The sequence below is a fragment of the Mandrillus leucophaeus genome, unplaced genomic scaffold (genome assembly GCF_000951045.1).
Source record: "Mandrillus leucophaeus isolate KB7577 unplaced genomic scaffold, Mleu.le_1.0 Scaffold656, whole genome shotgun sequence".
In the NCBI taxonomy this organism is placed as follows: domain Eukaryota; kingdom Metazoa; phylum Chordata; class Mammalia; order Primates; family Cercopithecidae; genus Mandrillus; species Mandrillus leucophaeus.
The window spans coordinates 111,843-133,042 of record NW_012107097.1 but is presented as its reverse complement, the minus strand read 5'-3'; the positions used below and the strand labels follow the sequence as shown (position 1 = coordinate 133,042).

Below are 21,200 nucleotides of genomic sequence, written 5' to 3'. Positions count from 1 at the left end.
TGAGATGACCCAAGGAGGACCAGCCGGTACCTGCTAGACCGTTCTGCTGGGGCACAGGGTCAGGGGGCAGCACGTGGGCATGTGGCCCCACTCCTGTCTGCTCCCCAGGACAACTCTATTCTCCAGCCTGGAGTGCCCCTGGAGATGGCGACAGCTCCTCTAATAAGAGAGTTACTCATGGCTTCACTGGAGAGAAGAGAGCAGCTTTCAACCCCCCTCCCCTAAACACAACAATATTTGGTAACACTTGGCATCTTGGGGAGAGAATTCATGTCTGTAATTAGTTACTGTATATCACCGTTAGTACTCTGCTCAGAATTTACGGGGCAAATACCATTTAACTGCACAATAACTACAGGTCCTTGCTGCTTATTGGGTAATTTACTAAGGCTGGAAGAACGGGGCAGGAGGGATTCTGAATGGGAGGTATTGTAACCCCTTGAATCAAACTTTATGAGTTTGGGTTTGGCAGGGAGGCAGCTGCTTGCAGCCAGTTCTCTTCGCTTTGTTTTGCAGAGTTGGCTGGCAGACTGCTTCCTTCCCTTGATTTATTGCAGGATGATAGGTCTGGGACTAGGGGTGGGACTGCCCGGGGCTACCTAGGGCTATAGAAGGGACTTTCCATAGAGGGTCTTTGGCTGAGAGTCTGCAGCAGGAACCCGGATTCGGTGTCCTGGGGGCTCCATCCAGGACAGTAAATGGGCCCTGTCATTTACTCCCTCCACGGGGCTGCTTTTTGTATCTGGGCCAGTGGGTGGGGAGTGCAGGGAGCTGTCCTTGGTTGGCAGCATCAAGATAATCGCCTAAGCCCTTTCTTCTCTTGCAAGTCTGGTGCTGCTTGGGAAGCAGCCATTCCTGGACACTTGGCTGACATTCCTGGCCTTAATCTGCTTGAGCAAAGTCTGTCTTTGTTTGGCCGTGCACTGTCTAAACTCCTCTAACCTATTTAGGCCACGGAGAGGGGAAAAGACACAATAACGAAAAACTCAACGTGCAACACTGCCTTACGCAATCTAATAAATTACTCGGTACCCGGCTGCCAGCTCAGACTAAGCCCAATATTGCCTGCAGTAATTATTTGGATCAAATGCAGTTTATCTGCTTCATATTTGTGCTTCTGTGCTCAGTGGTAACTTATAAATGTCATTGTGGTGTTTATTTGTTATAATGCAACTTAATGGCATTGGAAGCCAACAGCAGAGCTGGTGGGGCGGCAGGTTTAAAACAATCTCTTCATCTCGGGAGAAGGAATGAGCCAAGATAACACGAAACTGCCCCACAGGGTAGAGATTTGCAGAGATGGCGGTGTCCTCGTGCTGTGTGGTGGGCGGGAGTGAGCCAGGAGCTTCGAGCTGGCGCCAAGGGGAGCCATCTTTGCCTCCAGAGACATCTCTCTGGAGCAGGGAGACATGGCTGAGCATGTTCACCCTGCACTGCCTGGTCTGTCCCTGCTGCTTTCAGGGGTGGGAGGTGTTCAGTCTTTACACCACCTGATGCCTGCCTGGGATAAGAGATGAATAGGGATGGAAATTACAGTCCCCAGGCCAGGCTCGGTGGCTCATGCCTGTAATCCCAGCACTTCGGGAGGCCACTGAGGGAGGATTGCTTGAGCCCAGGAGTTTGAGACCAGCCTAGGCAACATGGTGAGACCCCATCTCAATTTTTAAAAATAAAATAAAATAAAGAAATGAAATAAAAAAGAACCCCTGGATGACTGCATCATGGAGAACAGTCCTTCAAGGAGAAGGAAGGGAGCAGGGTTGGAGAACAAAGGAGGGCATCCTCAGGGCCCAGACAGAAGGTGGCAGGGCTTTCTCTTCTGGTTCCGGAGGGGCACTGGTGGTAGGAAGCACGGAGCATGAGCAGAACAGGGAGGAGCTGTCAAGGGTTGCAGGGCAGGGCCCCCACTGGCACTGCAGAAGCACTTGAGGCAAGGATGGGCCATTTAATGTAGAGCTCAGGGTTTTGGCTTCACACAGTCCTGGGCTCTGCCATTTCCTAGCTGTGTGGCTTTGGGCAAGCTATTTCTCTTTCCTAAGTTTCATTTTCTTTATGTGGAAAACGGGAGTGATAATAGATACCTCTCAAGATTCTGGTGATGATTAAATGGAGTGATGTGTGTAAAGTGATGACTGTGGTGTTTGGCACACAGGGTATATGATAAATAAGGGGCTGTGGCAGTGATTGGCACATAGTAGATGTTCAGTAAATGTTGAGTGTATACATGAATAATAACACTTCCCACTTACGTGCATTACAAAGCCCTCCTCCAAACAGCTGAGCTTGGATTTAGACCTCACAATTGTTCAGGGTTGATCTTCTCATTTTACAGTGTGGAAATGGAGGCCCAGTGAGGTGATGGTAACTCGCCCAAGGCTTTCCAGCTGGTAGAGGGAGTGGGGTCTTAGTTCTCCTACCTCCCAGGGCAAAGTTGCTACCACCAGTCCACCCTGGACAGCTCCCAGTCTGTGCTGGGAGGCTGAGCTCATCCTTCCAGACCAACTGCCCCGCTCCTTGGAGACCAGGCACAGAGTCTGTGCTGACCTCCCCAGCACAACCTGGAGGCAGAGGCAAGCGGGCCGCTTTCTGTGCATTTCATCTTAATACAGCATTCAGCGTTCACTCATAAAATATTCATTTTCTCTCCTCAGTGACATGCTCATACAAGGCTCCTAACATCATAAATATGGATGAAGATTATCAGTCATTTTTGTTTATGTCACTAGCCCCCTCCTCCCCAGCACCCCTTTTGTCTTGATCTCAACACAAATTGGACTGAATTGGGGGTATTAACCTGGATCTCTGATAATAACTTGCATTCTGCAGTACTTCATACTTTTTTTCAAAGCATCACACAATCGTGATGCATATTTTCTCCTTCCGACAAATACATGGAAGAAAGAGTGCTAGCATCATGAGTATGCCCATTTCGCAGATGAGAAAATATAGGTCAAGAGAGATCAAGGTCAAAGTCATATACTGAGACAGGAACAGAACTAATTTTTAAAAAACATTATTATTATTATTTGTTTGACCTCCAATGAAAGGTTCTCTAGGACACTGAGTGTGTTTGCTTTACACAAATAAATAATCTGTCTAGTATTTTACAAGTTTATAAAGAGTGTTCATCCATGTTACTTTGTGAGTCCTCACAAGGCAGGTATGATGTACTCTTGTTTGACGAAGCTCACACCACCAGTTAGTGGAAGATCTGGGCTCTAAAACACTAGTTTCCAAAGTGCATTCCAGGGAACACTAGTCCTGACACATGCTACAGGAAAAATGTTTTGTGGTCAAATGAGTTTGGGAACTTTGTGAGTTGTATCTCCTTTGGGCGGCTCACCATGGCCTTTGGTGTATTAGTGTCTCTGAGAAGTTCTGCAGGAAAGACTCATTTTGTTAGGTCTCATGTAGCTTCTCCCCACCGTGTCTAATCACGAAGGCTGCATCTGACAGAAAACCTATTAACATGCTGCAGAAATGCTGCCTGTGTGTACGCGTGATCCCTCCTCCCCCATGTTTTTGGAGGCAGTGAGGCTTAGAGTGCGGCTGGGAGAGGAGTGTGCAGGGGTAAGGACAGCGGAGGGGACCCACTGCTGGGGACTACTAGAGCTGAAGCTCCCCTCCCCAGGCTGTGTCCTCTCTTTTCCTCTGGGCAGTGCAGAAAATTCACTCAATATTAGGCACACTCAGCCCAGCCCATATCTGGGGCAGGATCAGAGGGGCCGCCTGAGTGGCTGAGGGGGGGGTCTGTGGTCAGTGTGTGGTGGGAGATTTGGGGACAGCAGTCCTTGACCATGGGGAAAAATCAACAGGGACCCACAACAGGGGCTCAGTCATGTCTGCCCTTGGTGATGATGGGGAAGTCACCCCATCCTCGTCGCCCAGACACAAAGCTCCGAGGCAGGGTGGAAGTAAGAAGGCCAGGCTTTGGCGCTCTGCTGGTTTACTCTAACATCTGTGTGCCTTTAGGTGATGACCTCGTCTTCTGAGCCTCTGTTTACTCCTCCTCTGAATGGGGGTGACACTACCCACTTTGTGACGTGGTGAGGATTAGATGGTGCAAGTGTGCAAAACGGTCCCCTTGGCCCTCGTCTTTGTGTGTCAGCTCCGTCTCTCTTCTCCTGCTTTTTTGGAGCCCCTCAGTCAGAACAAACAGCTTTCCACCTCCAGTTCTCCACGAGCCTGTCATCTCTACCTCCTTTTCGTTCTCCCATCACCCTGCCTTCTGCCATTTTATTATACGCCCATCTCCCCAATGGACCTGAAGTTCTCTGCAGGCTGCCGCCGACTCTGTCAGTGCCCACTTGTATCTGCAGGCCTGACCATCTCAAGTCTTCAGGCCAATCTCCCATTGCCGGTGCCTGGACCCCTTCTCTTGAGGGCTGTTTCTTTAGCTGCGGATGCTACTGTGCCCTCACACAGAGCAGGCCAGACCTGCTTGGAGGAACACCCTCACCCAGCAGCCCTCCACCCATGCCCCACAGGAGCTCCACTCAATACCCCACCCCTTGGGTGCCCTAGCTGTGAGGTGGTGTTCAATAGCACATCTCAGAGTTTCTCACTGGGACTGGGCTCTGACTGCCCACAGTGGTAGCAGGCTTGGGGTCCCCCCGTGCCGACGCCTCCTTTTCCATGTCAATTCCCAACCCTCCTGCTGGCACCTCTGCACCTTCATGAGGAATGACTTCACTCCAGCTCTTGCTTAGGGTCTGCTTCCAGGGGAGCCTGAGCTAAGATAAGGGCATCCTCCATGTGTCACTCATCTCTGTGTACACAGTGGGTGCTGATGAATCTCTGAATCCAGCAGTAATGAGCCATAGGAACAGCACAGGAGTGACTATCAATCAAGGCAATGACGTCCGTGGGCTCACCAAGCGGGTGGGCCCTGGGAGCAACGAGATAGAATGCCTGCTACCTTTCACACCTGGAAGCATCCACAGCCACACTCATGCCTCTGTACCTTCCCCACCTGATATTTGGTCAAACCTTGGCAGGCACAGAGGAGCTGAGGTCCAGGGTCCTTTCTCCATGAGCCGAGAGCAGGTTAGTGTCATGTTTTGAGATCCTTTCATGAAAAATGGTTGAGAAGTGCTGCTCTTTAGTACTAAGAATAGTGGTTATTCCTAGTGCATTTGACTCGGAGGTGGGGACTATTCCATTGCTCTATTTATCCCGCACTCGGTACACAGTTACTGAAACTGTCACTGTGTCCTATATTCCATAGGCCATTATGTGTATTTCAAACCATTATATAAATGGACTTGATTTGGCACTTCTGAATGTCATTAAACTCCTCCCATACCAGTAACAACACAGTTTCCATAGAAACGAATACATTTCAGAAAGGAAGGCACGGGGAAGAAAGCAGATGGAGTTGGGGGGAAAACGCGGCCCCCTGGTTCCTACTTGCAGAGCGCAGGGCCCAGCACTGTGACATGAGCACTCTGTGGAGGTGGGACACGCTCCTTCGGGTTTTTATTGACTCCCTTTGATAAAGGCCCTGGATCATTCATCTCAGCCTGAACCTGCTCATTCCAGTGCACAGCTCTAAAAACTTTATGGCACCGCAAGCCATTAAGCACCTTCATTTATTCCAACTTCTCTGGGGCTTTCTTCAGACCCTGGGGAGAGGGCTGGGGGAGGGTCTCAGCACTCAAAGAATTCTGTGATGAAGCCTTTGAGGCTGACTGGGGATGGAAGGAAGAAGCAGAGAGAAGAAAGGAGGCCTCCCTGGTGCAGTTGGCATAGTGGAGACCCCAGGATCTTGCCAGTGGCTGCTGTCCGAGTCACTGGGTCCCCCTGTCATCAATAAAGCTAGAATGAGAAAACTGCAGCCTCCTGGGGGGGAAGGGGTGTGGTGTTTGGAGAGCCTGGCTGAGGAGCTGCCCACCGCCTCGGCAGGCTGCAAGTTTCTTGTCTTTGGAGGGATTCAAGCATAGATTTCAACGGCCTTTTATAATAAAACATCTCACAGGGCTCAGGCAAATACCACTTTCTCCAGAAACCATGCTGGACACTCCTCTCCTGGCCAACGGTGTGATTGGATTCTCCTTTTCTGTTTCCATAGCTACTTATTCATACCCAGTTACCGCAACTGCGACATTGTATTGTAGTTGCTGACGTGTTTGTCTCTCCCCCCAAAAGACAGTGGTATTCTTGGGGGCAGGGACTGTGTTTTTACATGCACAGTGCCAGGCACAGAGCGGGCACTGGATGCATGGTTGGTGAATAAATCAACATGCAATACGGCCGTGTTCACAGTCTTTACCTACATTGGTGCTTGGCAGGGATATGGAACCAGATGACCTTGGTCTGTTCTGGCCTGGAGAATCTGTAATGATAGGGGTCTAAGCCTGCCCTGACTACACCTGGGATTTGAATCTAGATTTATTCTACTCCGAAGCCACAGGGTGTACATTAGGAATATTAGTTGCACGCCTGTAATCCCAGCACTTTGGGAGGCTGAGGCGGGCAGATCACCCGAGGTCAGGAGTTCGAGACCAGCCTGCACAACATAGTGAAACCCCATCTCTACTAAACATACAAAAAATCAGCCGGGTGAGGTGGCGGGTGCCTGTAATCCCAGCTACTCAGGAGGCTGAGGCAGGAGAATCGCTTGAACCCGGGAGGGGGAGCTTGCAGTGAGCCGAGATCATGCCATTGCACCCGAGCCTGGGCAACAAGAGTGAAACTCCGTCTTTGTCTCAAAACAAACAAACAAACAAACAAAAATTAGTCACAATGCTAAAAGGAAAACCAGAATCAAAACAGCCACAAAAACAGCTGGGTGTGAAATGTCGGAGAGAACTCTCCCCAACTGCATTTTTCCTCTACACTCACCACAACACTCAACACAGGAGACTTCTGTGACGGAACGGGTGGGAGCAGCGGACACCAGCTGGGTGTCCTCCAGTTCAATTCTGACACTGCCTACTGGACATAGTGTCAGATCGCCCAGGCTGGGGGCCCAGTCCCCAAGACTTCCCCCACACCCGGCACCTGTCGCAAGTTCAGGCTTCCAGAACTCCTGGCAGACCTGCTTCACGTTGGGGGTTCCCATGACCTCCTGTTTGGGTTTGATTAAGGTGCTGGAGTGGCACGGAGAGCTCAGGGAAACACTTGCCGATGTTTACGGTTTATTCTAAAGGATATTGCGAAGAATACAGAGGAAGAGATTGGGGGGAAGGGGCACGGAGCTTCCACGTCCTCCCTGGGTGCACGGTGCACCACCCTCCAGGAAGCTTTACATGCTCAGCTGCCCAGAAGATCCTGAAACTCAGTCCTCTTGGGTTTTTATAGAAGCACTCCTTCCCCCAGGATATGAGGCGGGACTCTCTCAGGGGAGGGTCTTAAGACCCACAGTCAGAAAGGTGGTGAAAGATCAGAGTCCTGTGATGGGGCAGGGGAAAGGAGGGCCAGAAAGAGATCCTGTTTCCCGAGGCCTGCCCGAAGCCTAACACACCCAACATATGACAAAAGATTGTAGCAAGGGCTATGGGAGTTATGAGCCAGGAACCGTGGATGAAATCCCCCCACCCCATGCCCCTCTATATAGAAACATTTCTAGATACATCATAACACCTCAGGCCATGCCCTGGTTTTCAACCACTGATCCCTTACGTCAAAAGAATATGCATTATCATTTAACAATTAGTCCAGTGCACTGTATTGCATGAATGTCTCCCAGGGTGAAGCCACTCAGGTTTGCAGGTTTTTTTTTTTTTTTGACACGAAGTCTCACTCTGTCTCTCAGGCTGGAGTGCAATGGCGTGACCTCGGCTCACTGCAACCTCTCCTGGGTTCAAGCGATTCTCCTGCCTCAGACTCCCGAGTAGCTGAGCTTACAGGTGTAGGCCACGATGCCTGACTAATTTTTATATTTTTAGTAGAGATGGGGTTTCACCATGTTGGTCAGGCTGGTCTTGAACTCCCAACCTCAGGTGATCCACCCGCCTCAGCCTCCCAAAGTGCTGGGATTACAGGCATGAGCCACTGTGCCCAGCCTGCAGGCCTTCTTTAGATTTGAAGAAAAGGTTCCAAAACCAGGAGTGGTCCCAGCAAACACAGCTTTCCCCTTCCAGGCATCTGGGGATACTAAGCTAAGAGACAATGTCCTCTTTTGGTTTGAGACTGTTTCCAGTTGTTAATGTAGTATTGGATTTCCTTCTTTTTATAACCCATTATTCATTTCTTTACCCTCAGGTACGATTCTTCATTTTCTCCACTAGTCATTTATTTTTACCTGCACTTTTCCACCTTTAGAAGGGACATTGGGTTTGGCCACTGTGTGGTCCAGATGGCTGCTGACAGCACTAGTCCAGCCAGTGCCTCCCCTCAGTCCATTCCCATTCATATCCGGGAAGGTTATGTAGGTTCCAAACTAGTGGATTATTTTTACCACGAGACACCCTAGTTGTATTTATTCTTAGCCCTAATTTTGCTAGACAGGGTGAAGGCACCTCCCACCCCCATCAGGGCCCTAGGAATTCTGACATAAGGTTTAAAAACACAGTGACAGTTTTTTGCTTGGAAATTATCTCTGCTTCCAGAACTTGTAGTTGCAGCCCTGATCCTGGGATCACTGCATCAGGTAGGGGACAAAAGTTTTTTTTTTTTTTTTTTTTTTTTTTTGGAGACGAAGTTTCGCTGTTGCCCAGGCTGGAGTAGAATGGCGTGATCTCGGCTCACTGTAACCTCCACCTCCCGGGTTCAAGTGATTCTCCTGCCTCAGCCTCCTGAGTAGCTGGGATTACAGGCACCTGTCACCATGCCCAGTTAATTTTTTTTGTATTTTTAGTAGAGATGGGGTTTCACCATGTTGGCCAGGCTGATCTCAAACTCCTGACCCCAGGTGATCCATCCACCTCAGCCTCCCGAAGTGCTGGGATTACAGGCGTGAGCCACCGTGCCCGGCCAAGAAAAGTTTTTTTTTTAAACTGAGTTGGGAAAGAAAGAAAAAAAATAGTCATTATACCAGTGTACTCCTTCCTTGGCAAGAATTGCATAGTTATCTAGCATCCTTCCCACCTCCTCGTCCCCAGATCAGCCAGAAAAACAGAGGGAAAATCTAGTGGGGACACTAGTACCACTCATGGTGCGTGTGAGCACACACTCGTGAAGGCGTGCAAGTCAGCCCTTCATGCTTTTGTCTCCCCATTTTAGACAACAAATGTTTCAATTGCCTGTTGCATTTCTCTACCAAATTCTTACTCTAAGGAGATCTCTCTGTCCATTGCTGGACGTTATGGGCTTACAGTGTGTCCCTTGGTCTGAAGAAATAATGGTCAACTGTCCAAATGCATACACTATCTTCTGTTTTTTTTTTTTAAAATGACACTCTGAGCACTTCTATCTTCTACTGAGTAAGGAAAACCCACTCCAGAGTCAGGTCAGTGTCTATTCTAGACAAGACCCACTTGTAGACCCTCAGCATCAGTCTCACTTGCCAGCTATGTTTAGAGCCTTCCCACCAGGGAATCTTCCACATAGCCACTGGCAGTCTCTGTCTCTCTTGCTGGCAGACAGAATAGCTCTTGTTGGAATTATGTGTCTGAGAGGGTGCAAAGGGAACATGTCTAGATTCAGCCCATCTCTACACTGCTGCTGTGCCTCCATATCTACCCATTTCATGAGCCCAGGTGGCCACCTCAAGGGAGAACCCGGGGCTATCTGTGTGTCGATTCCCGTCACCTTCTGAACCTCGAAGGGAGTTCTTCTGATGGGAACTGACTTGTTCAGCTTTAATGCACCCCTCAAATTTCCACAGGGCTCTGCTTCATGTGGGCATCCCATTAATAGGCCAGGTTTCCATTGCCCTTCTGCCTGGCCACATGGCCAGGCCATTGGTCACTGCCCATGATTCAGTAAAACCTAAACACAGAGGCTTCTACCATTGTTTGTTTTTCCCATCACTATTAGGAACACAGCATGCAATTCAGTTCATGTGCAGACCTGTTTTTACCTTCTCTGATCAAAGTAGTAACCTTCGGAGCAGGTTGGTGTCCATTCACACTGGAACTGCTGTCAACCAAACAGCTCCTGAGTCAATCAAGAGCTGTTCTTAATGCACTGTCCATGTGTAGATCAAATCCAGCAGCACCTCACACAGCTCCAGAGTCAGTTCTGGGGGAGAAGAAACTCCCTGCCTGAGAGTGTCTTGTCCTTGAATTCCACAGGCAGCTTGATCCTCTAGAAACCATTTCCATTTTATGTACTCTTCTGGGCACTGCTGTCCCCATTAGAATGTTTCTCTGACATCACCAAAGACAGGATGAGTATTTCAGGTGGGTCCTGTGCACCCACCTTCCAAGACAGCTAACATTTCATAGCAAGGGAGTAAATGCCCTCAGGTGGAAATTCTCTAGTCCGAAGTCCTGGCAGTTGTTGCTGGGAGGTGCTCAGAGGCGTTTGCCATAAGCCCCAGGAAACGCTCCACGGAAGTACGTTGAATCTCCCCACGTGGAGGTAAACTTTCTGGGGACCAAGACAATTGCCCGCTGCCTGTGTTACTTTGGATGAATCACATCCCTTTCCTGAGTCTCAGTTTTCTCCTCTCCAGCTGGCTGCCAGTGTTCCTTTAAAAAGTCTATGATTGTCAAATTATCCAGTCCCAGCATCTTGGAGCTACTGACTAGGGGCAGAGAAGGTCACTGTCCTCACTTTGCTGTCGACGTCTACTCTATTCAAACACTGTGCTGGGCTCCTTGGATCTAATGGAGACCAAACAGAGACAACGGACTGGTAGGGGAGACAGGTGTTACTGATACAGAACAACTGCGCTCCCAGCTAAACCCCACCCTTAAGCCTGGAACTGCAGCCCTTAGTGAAAACAGGTGACTCAATTTTTCTCCCAAATGTTGCTTGTTTGGCCTGCCACATCCCTATCCTGTGCCCATAAAAAGACTTCAGCTGGCAGAGTAACACAAGCAGCTGAGCATCGGGGATACAAGCGGCTGAGTGGTGAGCAGGGCAGCAACTGGGCGTCGGAGACTATGGATAGATGAGGTTAACTTCAGACAGTGCAGTGTCAGGGAACGATTGCCTTCTTCCTGCACCATCCCCTTTCCAACTCCCCATTCTGCCAAGAGCCCCCGTTCATCGCCCAATACATTCCTCTGCATACACTACCCTTCAATCCATTCATGTGACCTGATTCTTCCTGACGCTGGACAAGAACCTGGATGCCGAGAGGGCAGGAGCTTGGACACTGCTGTGGGGCCGCACAGAGCCTGCTCCTGCCAGAGAGGAGCAACTGGCTGGTTCCTGCATTCATTCCTTCTGGTTCCTGCACTTGCTCACATGCTCCCTCTCTCAAGGAGTGGCCAGAGGGAGGCTGAGTGAAAGGAGCCACTCCAGTTCCCACCCATAAAGAGGGTCAAGGGAATTATCCCATCTCATTAGTAAATAATTGCAGTATGAATGTGTATGTACAAACTGAGCTCAGAGCTCTGAAAGGAAGGATCTTGTTTTACAGGACCATGTAACACAGGAACTGGATCTTGACCGAGGAGGGGTGGGTCAGAGGAGGCGTCACTGGAGCAGAGACTTGAGCTGTGATTTGAAGGATGAGCAGGAATTACCATGTGAAGGGTTTGGGGACGGGGTGAATGTGGCAAGCACCCCAAGAAGAGGGAGCAGGGTAGACAGACCCTATGACAGGGGCCCTGCTTGAGGAGCAGTGGGAAGGCCCATGTGACTGGAGCACAGGGTGTTTAAGGGGGTAGGATGAGGTCAGATGTAGGTAGGAACCAGATCACATGGCACCTTGTAGAACATGCTAACAATTTGAGAATTTTTTTTTTTTTTTGAGATGGAGTCTCTCTCTGTCATCCAGGCTGGAGTGCAATGGCATGATCTCAGCTCACTGCAACCTCTGCCTCCCAGGTTCAGGCGACTCTCCTATCTCGGCCTCCCGAGTGGTTGGGTTTACAGGTGCATGCCACCATGCCCAGCTAATATTTTGTATTTTTAGTAGAGGTGTGGTTTCGCTATGTAGGCCAGGCTGGTCTTGAACTCCTGACCTCAGGTGATCCACCTGCCTCAGTCTTTCAAAGTGCCGGGATTATAGACATGAGCCACTGTGCCTAGACTTGAATATATATTTTTTAAAGCCATTAAAATATTTTCAAAAAGAACATGACATGGTCCAGTTTGCATTTTGAAACACTGCTCTGACTAAAGTGTGGAAAACGACCTGGGCATGGGGATTGGGCATGACAGATGCAAGGAGCCAGGTAGGAGAGCCCTGATGCAGTGCAGGGGAGAGAGGCTGGGGACAGGGACTAGGGTGGTGGCATGAGATGGAGAGAGGAGGGTGGGTACAGGAGGCACTCAGGAAATAACATCCGTAGGACTTGGTGAGGATTGGGTATGAGTGTGAGGGAAAGGGAAGTTTAAAAAGGAACTTTGGCTGGGTGCAGTGGCTCATGTCTGTAATCCTAGCATTTTGGGAGGCCCAGGTGGGAGGATTGCTTGAGTCAGGGGTTTGAGACCAGTCTGGGCAACATAGTGAGGCACTGTCTCTACAAAAATTTAAAAAATTAGCTGGGCCTGGTGGTGCATGCTTGTTCTTCTAGCTACTTGGGAGGCTGGGGTGAGATGATTGCTTGAGCTTAGGAATTGGAAGCTATAGTGACCGTGATGGTTCCACTGTCCTCTAGCGGAATGAAGCCTTGTTTCAGTAAGAAAAAAAAAAGGAACTTGGCAGGGTCTGTAGCACAGGCATCCACAGTCTAAGAGAGGCAGGACTCCTGGTAGGAAAGGTGGCTGGAGGAATGGGCTGAGAAAAAGCTTTGGAATGTTCCCTCAGATCCTGGCTGGAGAGTGGAAACGGCAGGTCTCTTGTTCCAAGACACCAAGCGAATTAAATAACAATCATAAAGCGCCCTGGAAATCTGAGTCTTGCCATAAATAATAAACAGGGACGTTATACAAATAACGGGCTTTGCAGCCCCAGTGGAAGAAAACACATCAGTAAGAAAAATGGAGTTAGAAAAAAATGCACCCCAAAGCCCCAGCTAACAAAATGACGGTATTAGCCAACATCCCGGGGGCTCGGCAGGCAGTGGAGGAATGGGCTCAGGAAAATGACTGCGGCCCTTAGCGTGAGCCAGACTGTACGGCTGCAACAGAGTGAGAAGAGCTGCCGGCAGCAGGGAAGCCCGCTCACCGCTGGGTCTGGTCCCCAGGCCAAGGACCCTGGCCTCCTGCTTCCCCTCTGCCCTGAAAAAAGCACAGCTCATCCCGCAGGCCTGCCAGACTCTTGCCCTGCCACCCAGCGTACAGCTGATATGACCTGAGTTCACCCTTAGTGACAGATGGGAGAAAGAAACACGGATCCACCTTCAGAGGCTCCCAAGGAAAGCCAGTTCATTGACTTTTTTCTACTGGTTCCTTTGGTGACCAAGACATTTAAAATTATGGGATGGGCTGTGAGAACAGGGTGTGGGCTGGGTGTTGAGAGCCAAGATAGATTTTTGAATCATCACATTTTAGAGACATACAGGTCATCTTATGCAACATGATTCCATTTTGCATATGAGAAGGTTGAGATCTGAGTGTCTGGGGACTTGTCCAAGCTCACACAGCCTGCTCCTCACTCTTAGGTGCTCCTCCCACTACACATCCCAGCTGAGAGGCACCTCTCTTTCTATAGGCAGGAAACAGTAGATGCTTTAGACTCATTTTTTTTTTAAGTTAGTGTATAAGGGTGCAGAAAGAACAGGCTCTCACGCCATCATAAAGAATTTTAGAGCTGTCGAAGAAGCCAGATTCCCAACCTCCCAGGGCTCTGACTCCCCTGTAAGGCTTGGAGGTGAGGACAGGTGCTGCTGGTGAGGGGCATTTGCACACAGAGCCTGGACTGGGACCACGGTGCTGTTCAGGAGCTGTGGGCCATACAAGAGGCTGCTAGTTATTTATGGAACCAGCCTTCCCCTTCCTGGGTGCACCAGTTCTTCCCACAGAGGGCTAGAGGTCTCCAGCAAGCAGAAGCTGCCTTTGCTAATCACTCACAAGTGTTTCGCCCTGAAAGATGAAAGGGACAGCGCCCAGAGGCATTTCTGCTCTCCTTTGCTCTCTTGAAGCAGCCATCATTGCAATGCTGAAAGTCCAGGGAAACTGACACCCACCTTGATGGGCAGCCCGAGAGGGCACCAGTGTGAGGGAGGAGAACCCTCCTGTGCAGGCCCCCCTTGGCCCCAGGGGGATGGCTGAAGGGGAGGTCGAAACTTGGGTGCCTCTGCTTCTTCCCTCCTTTAAACATCCTCTTCCTTATTTCCCTTCTCAGGACTCCTGTGGCCTGCCAGCTTTTCGGGTTCCCTAGGAATGGCCTTCTCTCTCTGTGTCCCTCACTCCAGGTCTTCCCTGATCTTCTGCATGTCAACTCAAGTTTTCCCTGTGTTCTGCCCTCTCTTCTCCCTGCCTTGCCACTTTCTCTCTTTCCAACCACCCTGAAAAATGAAACCAAGCTAAAGTGTTAGAGGCTTCCCCTCTGCTCATGGTCTCAGCCTCCTCTTCCTGAATTCCAAGACCCCTGGGTGCCTGGAGCCCTGGGCTGTGGTCCTGGCTCTTCCAGCCACTTCCCATGGGCCCTGGGCAAGTTGCTGCATGCTCTTGGGCCATGCTGAGTTATTGGGTTGCACTGTTATCTCTAGGGTTGTTGACAGTTCTAACAGAGGAGGTCTGAGCCCTCTGAGACAGGCAGAGCCCCTTTCCTGATACATGTGACAGCTTTCTACTTGGCCTGGGAATAGGATCAGGTCTGGGGAAGCCATGTGCTTTGAGAAGGTGAGTGGTCTGGATCTCCAGGAGGGAAACATCATAAAGGGGGAGGGCCAGTAAGGGGAGGTGAAGGGTGTGTTCATGTGTGCACACATGTGGGTGTATATGTGCATGTGTATATATGTGTGCATGTGTGTGCATGCATGTGTGCATGTATGCATGTGCATGCAGGTGTGTGCATGTGTGTGTGCATGCTCATGTGTGTGTTGGAGATGTGACTGAGGAACCAGTGAGAGCAGGCCGGATCTACTTAAAGATTCCCTAAGAGCATGGGCTGGCAGTAGGTGGGGTTAGGAAGGAGAGCTGGTACAGAAAGAAGGGTAACTGCCCCTGGGGAAGGCCTCCCCACCCAGCCCTCCTTCCGTGGCTTGCCTGGACCCTGCCTCCCAGGAAGGGGCTGTAGCACTGGAACTGGAAGAAAGCCTGAGAGTGAGCACCAAGGTAGACTCTAGGAATCACCTAGAACAGGGAGACCATTTTGTGGAGCGTTCCACATTTGTCTGCTCTGTCTGAGGTGTTCCTTTTCAAGACCTACCTGACACCTGCGGGGGACTTTGTACATTCCTCCATTGTCACTCAGGGCCCTAGTTAATTACCTAAATGAAAGTTGAGCGACTACTCCCTATGTACAAGACACTGGGCGAAGGCCCAGGGAGAGGAGAGGAAGGAACAGGAGTCCTTGCCCTCCTCCAGCTGATTCTCTAGGTGAGACTGACAGCACCTGAGGAAGCAGTCCAATAAATAATCACACGTCATAATAGCTGCCACTCGATACACACACTGGCTGCCGTGATGAGCACAGGGTGCAGGGAGAGGGGTGCCTGTGTAATTTAGGTAGGTAGAAGGCAGGATCTCTTTGTGGAGGTGACACACACTGAGATGTATTTTTACTGTGAGCTCTTTGAGGGCAGGAAATATGTCATACTGTACTTCTTCTTCTTCTTCTATTTTTTTTTAGATGGAGCCTCACTCTGTTACCCAGGCTGGGGTGCAACGGCAGGATCTCGGCTCACTGTGGCCTCTGCCTCCTGTGTTCAAGCAATTCTCCTGCCTCAGCTTCCTGAGTAACTGGGACTACAGGTGTGGGCCACCATGCCTGGCTGATTTTTTTTTGTGTGTGTGTTTTTAGTAGAGACAGGGTTTCACCATGTTGGCCAGGCTGGTCTTGAACTCCTGACCTCAAGTGATCTGCCTGCCTTGGCCTCTCAGAGTGCTGGGATTACAGGCATGAGCCATTGTGCCTGGCTTGTGTCTTACTTCTTTTATAGCTCCAGTGCTTAGAACAATGTCTGGCACTTGTGAGAAATTGGTATTATTTTTATGGTATTCAATAAATGTTTGATGAATAACTGAATGATCACTCATCAGCAGTTCCTATATAAAGCACATGTGCTTAATCACAGGCAGACAATGATCTCAAGCAAATGTGATATTGTTATGGCTAGTCTGTCTTTACTTCCTCCTTTCTTGCCTGCCCTTTGTTGATTTTTGCTCATATCTCCTTTTGATGGCTTAGTTGTGTTGAGTCCACACAGTAGAGAACACACACGCACACCCACACATACACTCTCCATATATTACCAACCACCTCCATTCCTGCAAAGACTGCAGATTCTATCCACGAAGCTATTAAGCACTCCCAAATAGAGCAAACCTCTCATTGACTATCACATGCCTCCTTAAATGATCTTTGAATAGCATTTTCTTTTTATTGCTTTGTGTAGTTTAACGGCACCAATTGCGATTACTCTAACTTATGATAAACCCCAGATCTATAAAGCTCCTGTTCATTCATTATTTTCCTCTCGCTCCTTCTCAAGCTGTTATTTTTTGGAATGTAGTGAGGAGGGAGGAGTGGAGAGAGAAGAAAATAAAAGGACACCAAATTAACAGGAAAACAAATAAAATAGGGAAGCACTTCTCCCTGGGTGACAGGCACCCTATTAGATGCTGTTAAACAGAACAAATATGCTTTAATACAGCACAAGTAGGTCTTTTATATTTATTCTAAATGGGAAATATAATGATCACCAACTTATCTTTAAGGGAAGAAGAAGCTAGTTGTTCTAATATCTCACTAATCCTAGCAACTGGGAGAAAAATAATTGTTTTTCACTATTATACCAATTGTTCAATTTATACCAAGGTGTGTCGTGTAGCATGGACAGAGATTTCTATTTCTTGATCTATGTCATGGCTGCTATTCCATTTTAATTATTAATATGTGGAAATTATAATTATTTTGAGTATTGGTATGAGATAATTATAAATATAAAACAGCTTCATATGCTTTCTGGTGCTCTTTCTTATCTGCAGACGTGCTGGAGTTTGGGTGCATGAGCTTTAGAGGGAGAGAAACGTATAATGTGGTCCTTAGGGTAGCAAGGCTGGCTGGAGTGGAAGCAGAGGAGCCTCCTTCCTCCAGGGCCCTCCCTCTCCTTCACCTCTGCCTTCCAGCCCTCCAGAGCCAAAGTTGACCCACCTGTGTGTCTCTCCTCTGCCTCACTGCCTCACCCTCCTCCTACCCTGTCTGAGTTGTTAGTTGAGATTTCTAACTCATCACACATGTTGGCTCAGCTTGCATCCCAACCCCTCATCTCCTCAGCCGTCCAGAAGCTGAGGTCAGACACCTGGAGCTTTGGGTTTCAAATCCAGCCCAGCTCCTGACTTTTTTGGCTTCCCCAATCCCTACAAACCTCTTTCGAGTTTCTTTAATGAGCTTTGCCAGCAAGAGAACATGTCTATTCAGCACCACGGACAGAGGCACGCTGTCAGTTCCCACAAATTAGAAGTGACTGCCCAGCAGTCTTGTCAAGGCAGTGGTGTTGGGGAGGGAAGGGGAGGCTGAGAAAGAGAAAAGTCAGTAAAGGCAACTGACTGGCAGGACACAGAAAATGCGGCCCCCAACTCTGGCTGTACTCAGTCATGGGGTTCCTACAAATGGGAAGTAGCTTTTTGATGCTGTTGGCTTCTTTCAGGCAGGCAGCAAATGGGGAAGGTGATCACTTCCTGTGCTTAATTGTGTTGGCCTAACTCTTGTCAGATTGTCACCATGATGGGTGCTGGAAACAGGCCCACAGCTGGCAAAGTCTCAGGCATGGGGAACGCATGGGGATGTAGGTGTCGTGGTCGGGGTTGGGAGGAGAGACACCTGAGGAGCTTAGAAAGAGGGCACTGAGACCATGCTATGGTCGTGCTCTGGGGGTAGAGATGGTAGAAAGGAGCTGCCTCCTTCACACTGGAAGGGGGAATGAGGAGACATGGGCCCCGGGCCCTGGAAGGGGAGGGGTCCAGCTCATGGCAAGCATGGCTGGTGGGATCCAAGGCTTCATTTGTCTGACTTTAATGAATAAATGGCATCCCCAGCCATTGTTTATCTACTTTTGAATCCTGACAAACAGCCTGTGGTATCTGATGGAAAGGGTTATTAGCTGCATGGAGACAGATGGCTAGGGATGGAGAGGATTGGTTCTTTATTACAGCAGACCCGTAAGTGACAGCACTCCTTCTCCCAGCCTCCATGCCAATGTCAATATGTTTCTCAAGCCTTCAGTGACCCAGTGAAGCCAGTGCAAGAGGAAGACAGAATGGCCTGTGAGTAAGAGTGAGAAGTAGGGTCAGCAGAGTTGGGAAAAGGGGCAGGTTTCCAAGGGTAAGTTCTTTGGGAGTAAAGACATTGCCTTATTCTTCTTTAGTATTCTCCTAAGTGCCTGTATAGTGCTGTTTATTCAACAGGCATTCAAGAAACATGAGTGATGGAGGAGGCAGGTAGAGAGGTCCGGATTAGAAATGAGAATAGGAGCAGATTTAATTGGGCTGGCTGTGGGGTGGGGTGAGGAAGAAATGGTAGGAAAGAGAGAGGAAGAGAAGTAGGGGACACAAAGGGAGAAGGGAAGATTGCATAAAGAAAATGCTCCTGAATAAGCATCCTGTGTTTTAGGCATTCACTATGCTTCCCCACATTATTGAACAAATGGCTTCATGGAAACCAAACTGGTCTTCCCACTGTCCCCTTCGGGGAGGTCCCAGGTTCTTATTCCTGGTTCCTCTGTCCTGTGGCTGTAGGGGATAACTTCCTCCCTCCAGATTACCCCCGGGACGATGGGGAGGTTCTCACTGACCTTCATTCATTCTCCGAAACTTGTCCTTGGCCATGTAGCCCAGCACCAGACAGCATCCTCTCTTCTGGAGGCCCAGCTCTGGAAGAGAAGCACAGGTGGGTGAGTTGGGAATGGGAACAGATCAGGCATTAGGAGATGCCCCTCTGCAGGGGCCTGTGGAGCTTGTTGCTCTTATAAACAGAGGTACTTTTTGTTTAGCCAACATTTATATGGAACTTATTAGGTTGCGGGCATAATTTTAAGCCAGCAATTCTTCATTTTGATTTTTCATAACAACCCTGTTTCCCCATTTTCTATCATCCCCATTTACAGATATATGAAGTTAGTGGCATTGGATGAAAGAGCTAGCAGGTGGTAAAGCAAGAGCTTTGAACCTAGGCAGTCTGGCTCTGAGTCCATGCTCATAACCATAACTCTGGGTTTTTGAGGCCCTTTGTATCTCAGGCTTGGGGACTATGCTCAGATCAACTTGGGACTGTGGCCAGACCTGCCAGGGATGATGCAAAATCTACCCAGTGGTGCTAGGATGAAACAGTGCAAGCAGACACAGTGGGTGACTCAGGAGGATGAAGAAGTGATCATGTGAGTTTAGGGCAGCAAGGTGACAGAGAAGTTAAGGTATAGGCAGAAGAACTCTTTCTACCTTTTAGAGAGGGTGCATTTCTGGTGCTAGAGATTCCTGTGCCTTCCCATATCAAGGCCCAATTTAGCACCATCATCAAGCACTTATGAAGTGTAGACTTAGAGCACAGGGGTCGAGATAGCTGAGAGACACAGACTCCACAGGGCTTTGACCCAATTGGAAAAACAAGATGGAATAACAATTCCAGGTAGCAAATGCAAGATACAATTTTTTAAATTTGTGCAGTATTTTGTAAATAGTGTCCATTGTGTGTGTGTGAGCATTAAATTGGAGTCCATCTGCCTTACAAGAAGGCAAGCTTTCCTCTCTGGTATTTGTGCTTTTATCCTGATTTGTCTTAAGCACTTTATGGGTTCTGAAGCAATGGCCCACTCATTTTTTTGACCCCCTCTACCCCCAAACAACCCCCTGAGGTGGGCAGGTGGGCCACTGCAACTGATATTATGCAGATGGGAACACTGAGGTTCAACCATGTTAAATGACTTCCCATGATTGTATTAGACCTCCACCCCACCTTGTAGCATTCAAGTCATACAAATGTGACAGCTGCCACAAACTTGGTAAATAGATAAGGAATTTGGTTTCTAGAAGAGGGAATGTGACTGCAGCTCTACCAGGCCCTTGCCAGGATTTCTGGGCTCCTGCCTGCTCCTTCCTTTGGTTTCTCAGAGAAAGAGGGTCCCAATGAGTGATGCATCACAGCACCTTCTCCCACAACACTGAGTGTCTCCCTGAACCCAGCCAGTCAGTGTCCAGGCTCGAGAGGTTAGACAGAGCGGGTCATTCCTCTTTCTCCTTCTCCATCCACCATCTGCAGCCCAGGTCCACCTGCCAAGCATAGCAGGATGAAAGGGAGTGCAGGGCCCATGAGACACAGATAAGTCAAGCTCAGGGGCTCCTGCCCTAGAGAAAAACAAAGCATGGCAGGAGGTGGCAGAACGCCATGGCCCAGGGAGGTCGCTGGCTTTGATCTCCTGATTCTTTAAAGGGGTTTATTGACTATCAGTAAAGAGCAGAGAAGCAGATCTGAGGGCACCATTTCCAAAGGCACTCACTTCTCTTCCTTCCCCTCCACACTGGCGTCTGAAGGCTCAGCCAAACCGCCCTCACTTCAAACGGCCTTACATCTTAGGCGCCCAAATTGACGATGTTAAGTTCCCTCATTCAAGGCCTTGGCCCTTTCTTCAGGGGCTCCTGCTCTGTCGCGGGCCTCGTGGATCAAAGCCCCTTTGATGTTTACTTACTATATTTGTGGATTCTTTCTGACTGACAACCACCTTCAAGAGGCAGGAATGCAGCCTGCCAGGAGGGGGCCAGCGGAAGTACAAGCTGCGAGGAGGTGCTGAGCTCCCTGTAACAATAGCCTCTTGAGGGAGACTGTATTGAAACCTCAACACGCTGACGACAGGCAGAGTTAACCAGCCCATTATAATTGCACACGCATTGTTCATCATTAGAATGATACAATTGCTGACGATTCCCATTATATTTTTGCCATTGACTTCTTATGCCCATCTAAAGCACATCAGCAATGGCTCCTAATAAGAAAAGGAGTTTGGGCTCCTGGACTAAGCCCCAACTCAATCCAGGAGCCTGGGAGGGAGGCAGGGGAGTGCTGAGTAGGAAGGGCAGAAGATGCTGGATGGATTTAG

The 21,200-nt window shown here is 49.2% G+C and overlaps 1 protein-coding gene across 1 annotated transcript in view; it reads right to left on the bottom strand.

Annotated features, from left to right (window-relative positions):
• KIRREL3 (kin of IRRE like 3 (Drosophila)) overlaps positions 1-18,982 on the bottom strand; it is a 142,174-nt gene extending 123,192 nt beyond the window's left edge. The window contains exon 1 of the mRNA XM_012001243.1: positions 18,906-18,982. Coding sequence (XP_011856633.1) covers positions 18,906-18,939 — 34 coding nt within the window. The 5' untranslated portion in view covers positions 18,940-18,982. The remainder of the gene's footprint in view (positions 1-18,905) is intronic.
• Between the last annotated feature and the right edge of the window lie 2,218 nt (positions 18,983-21,200).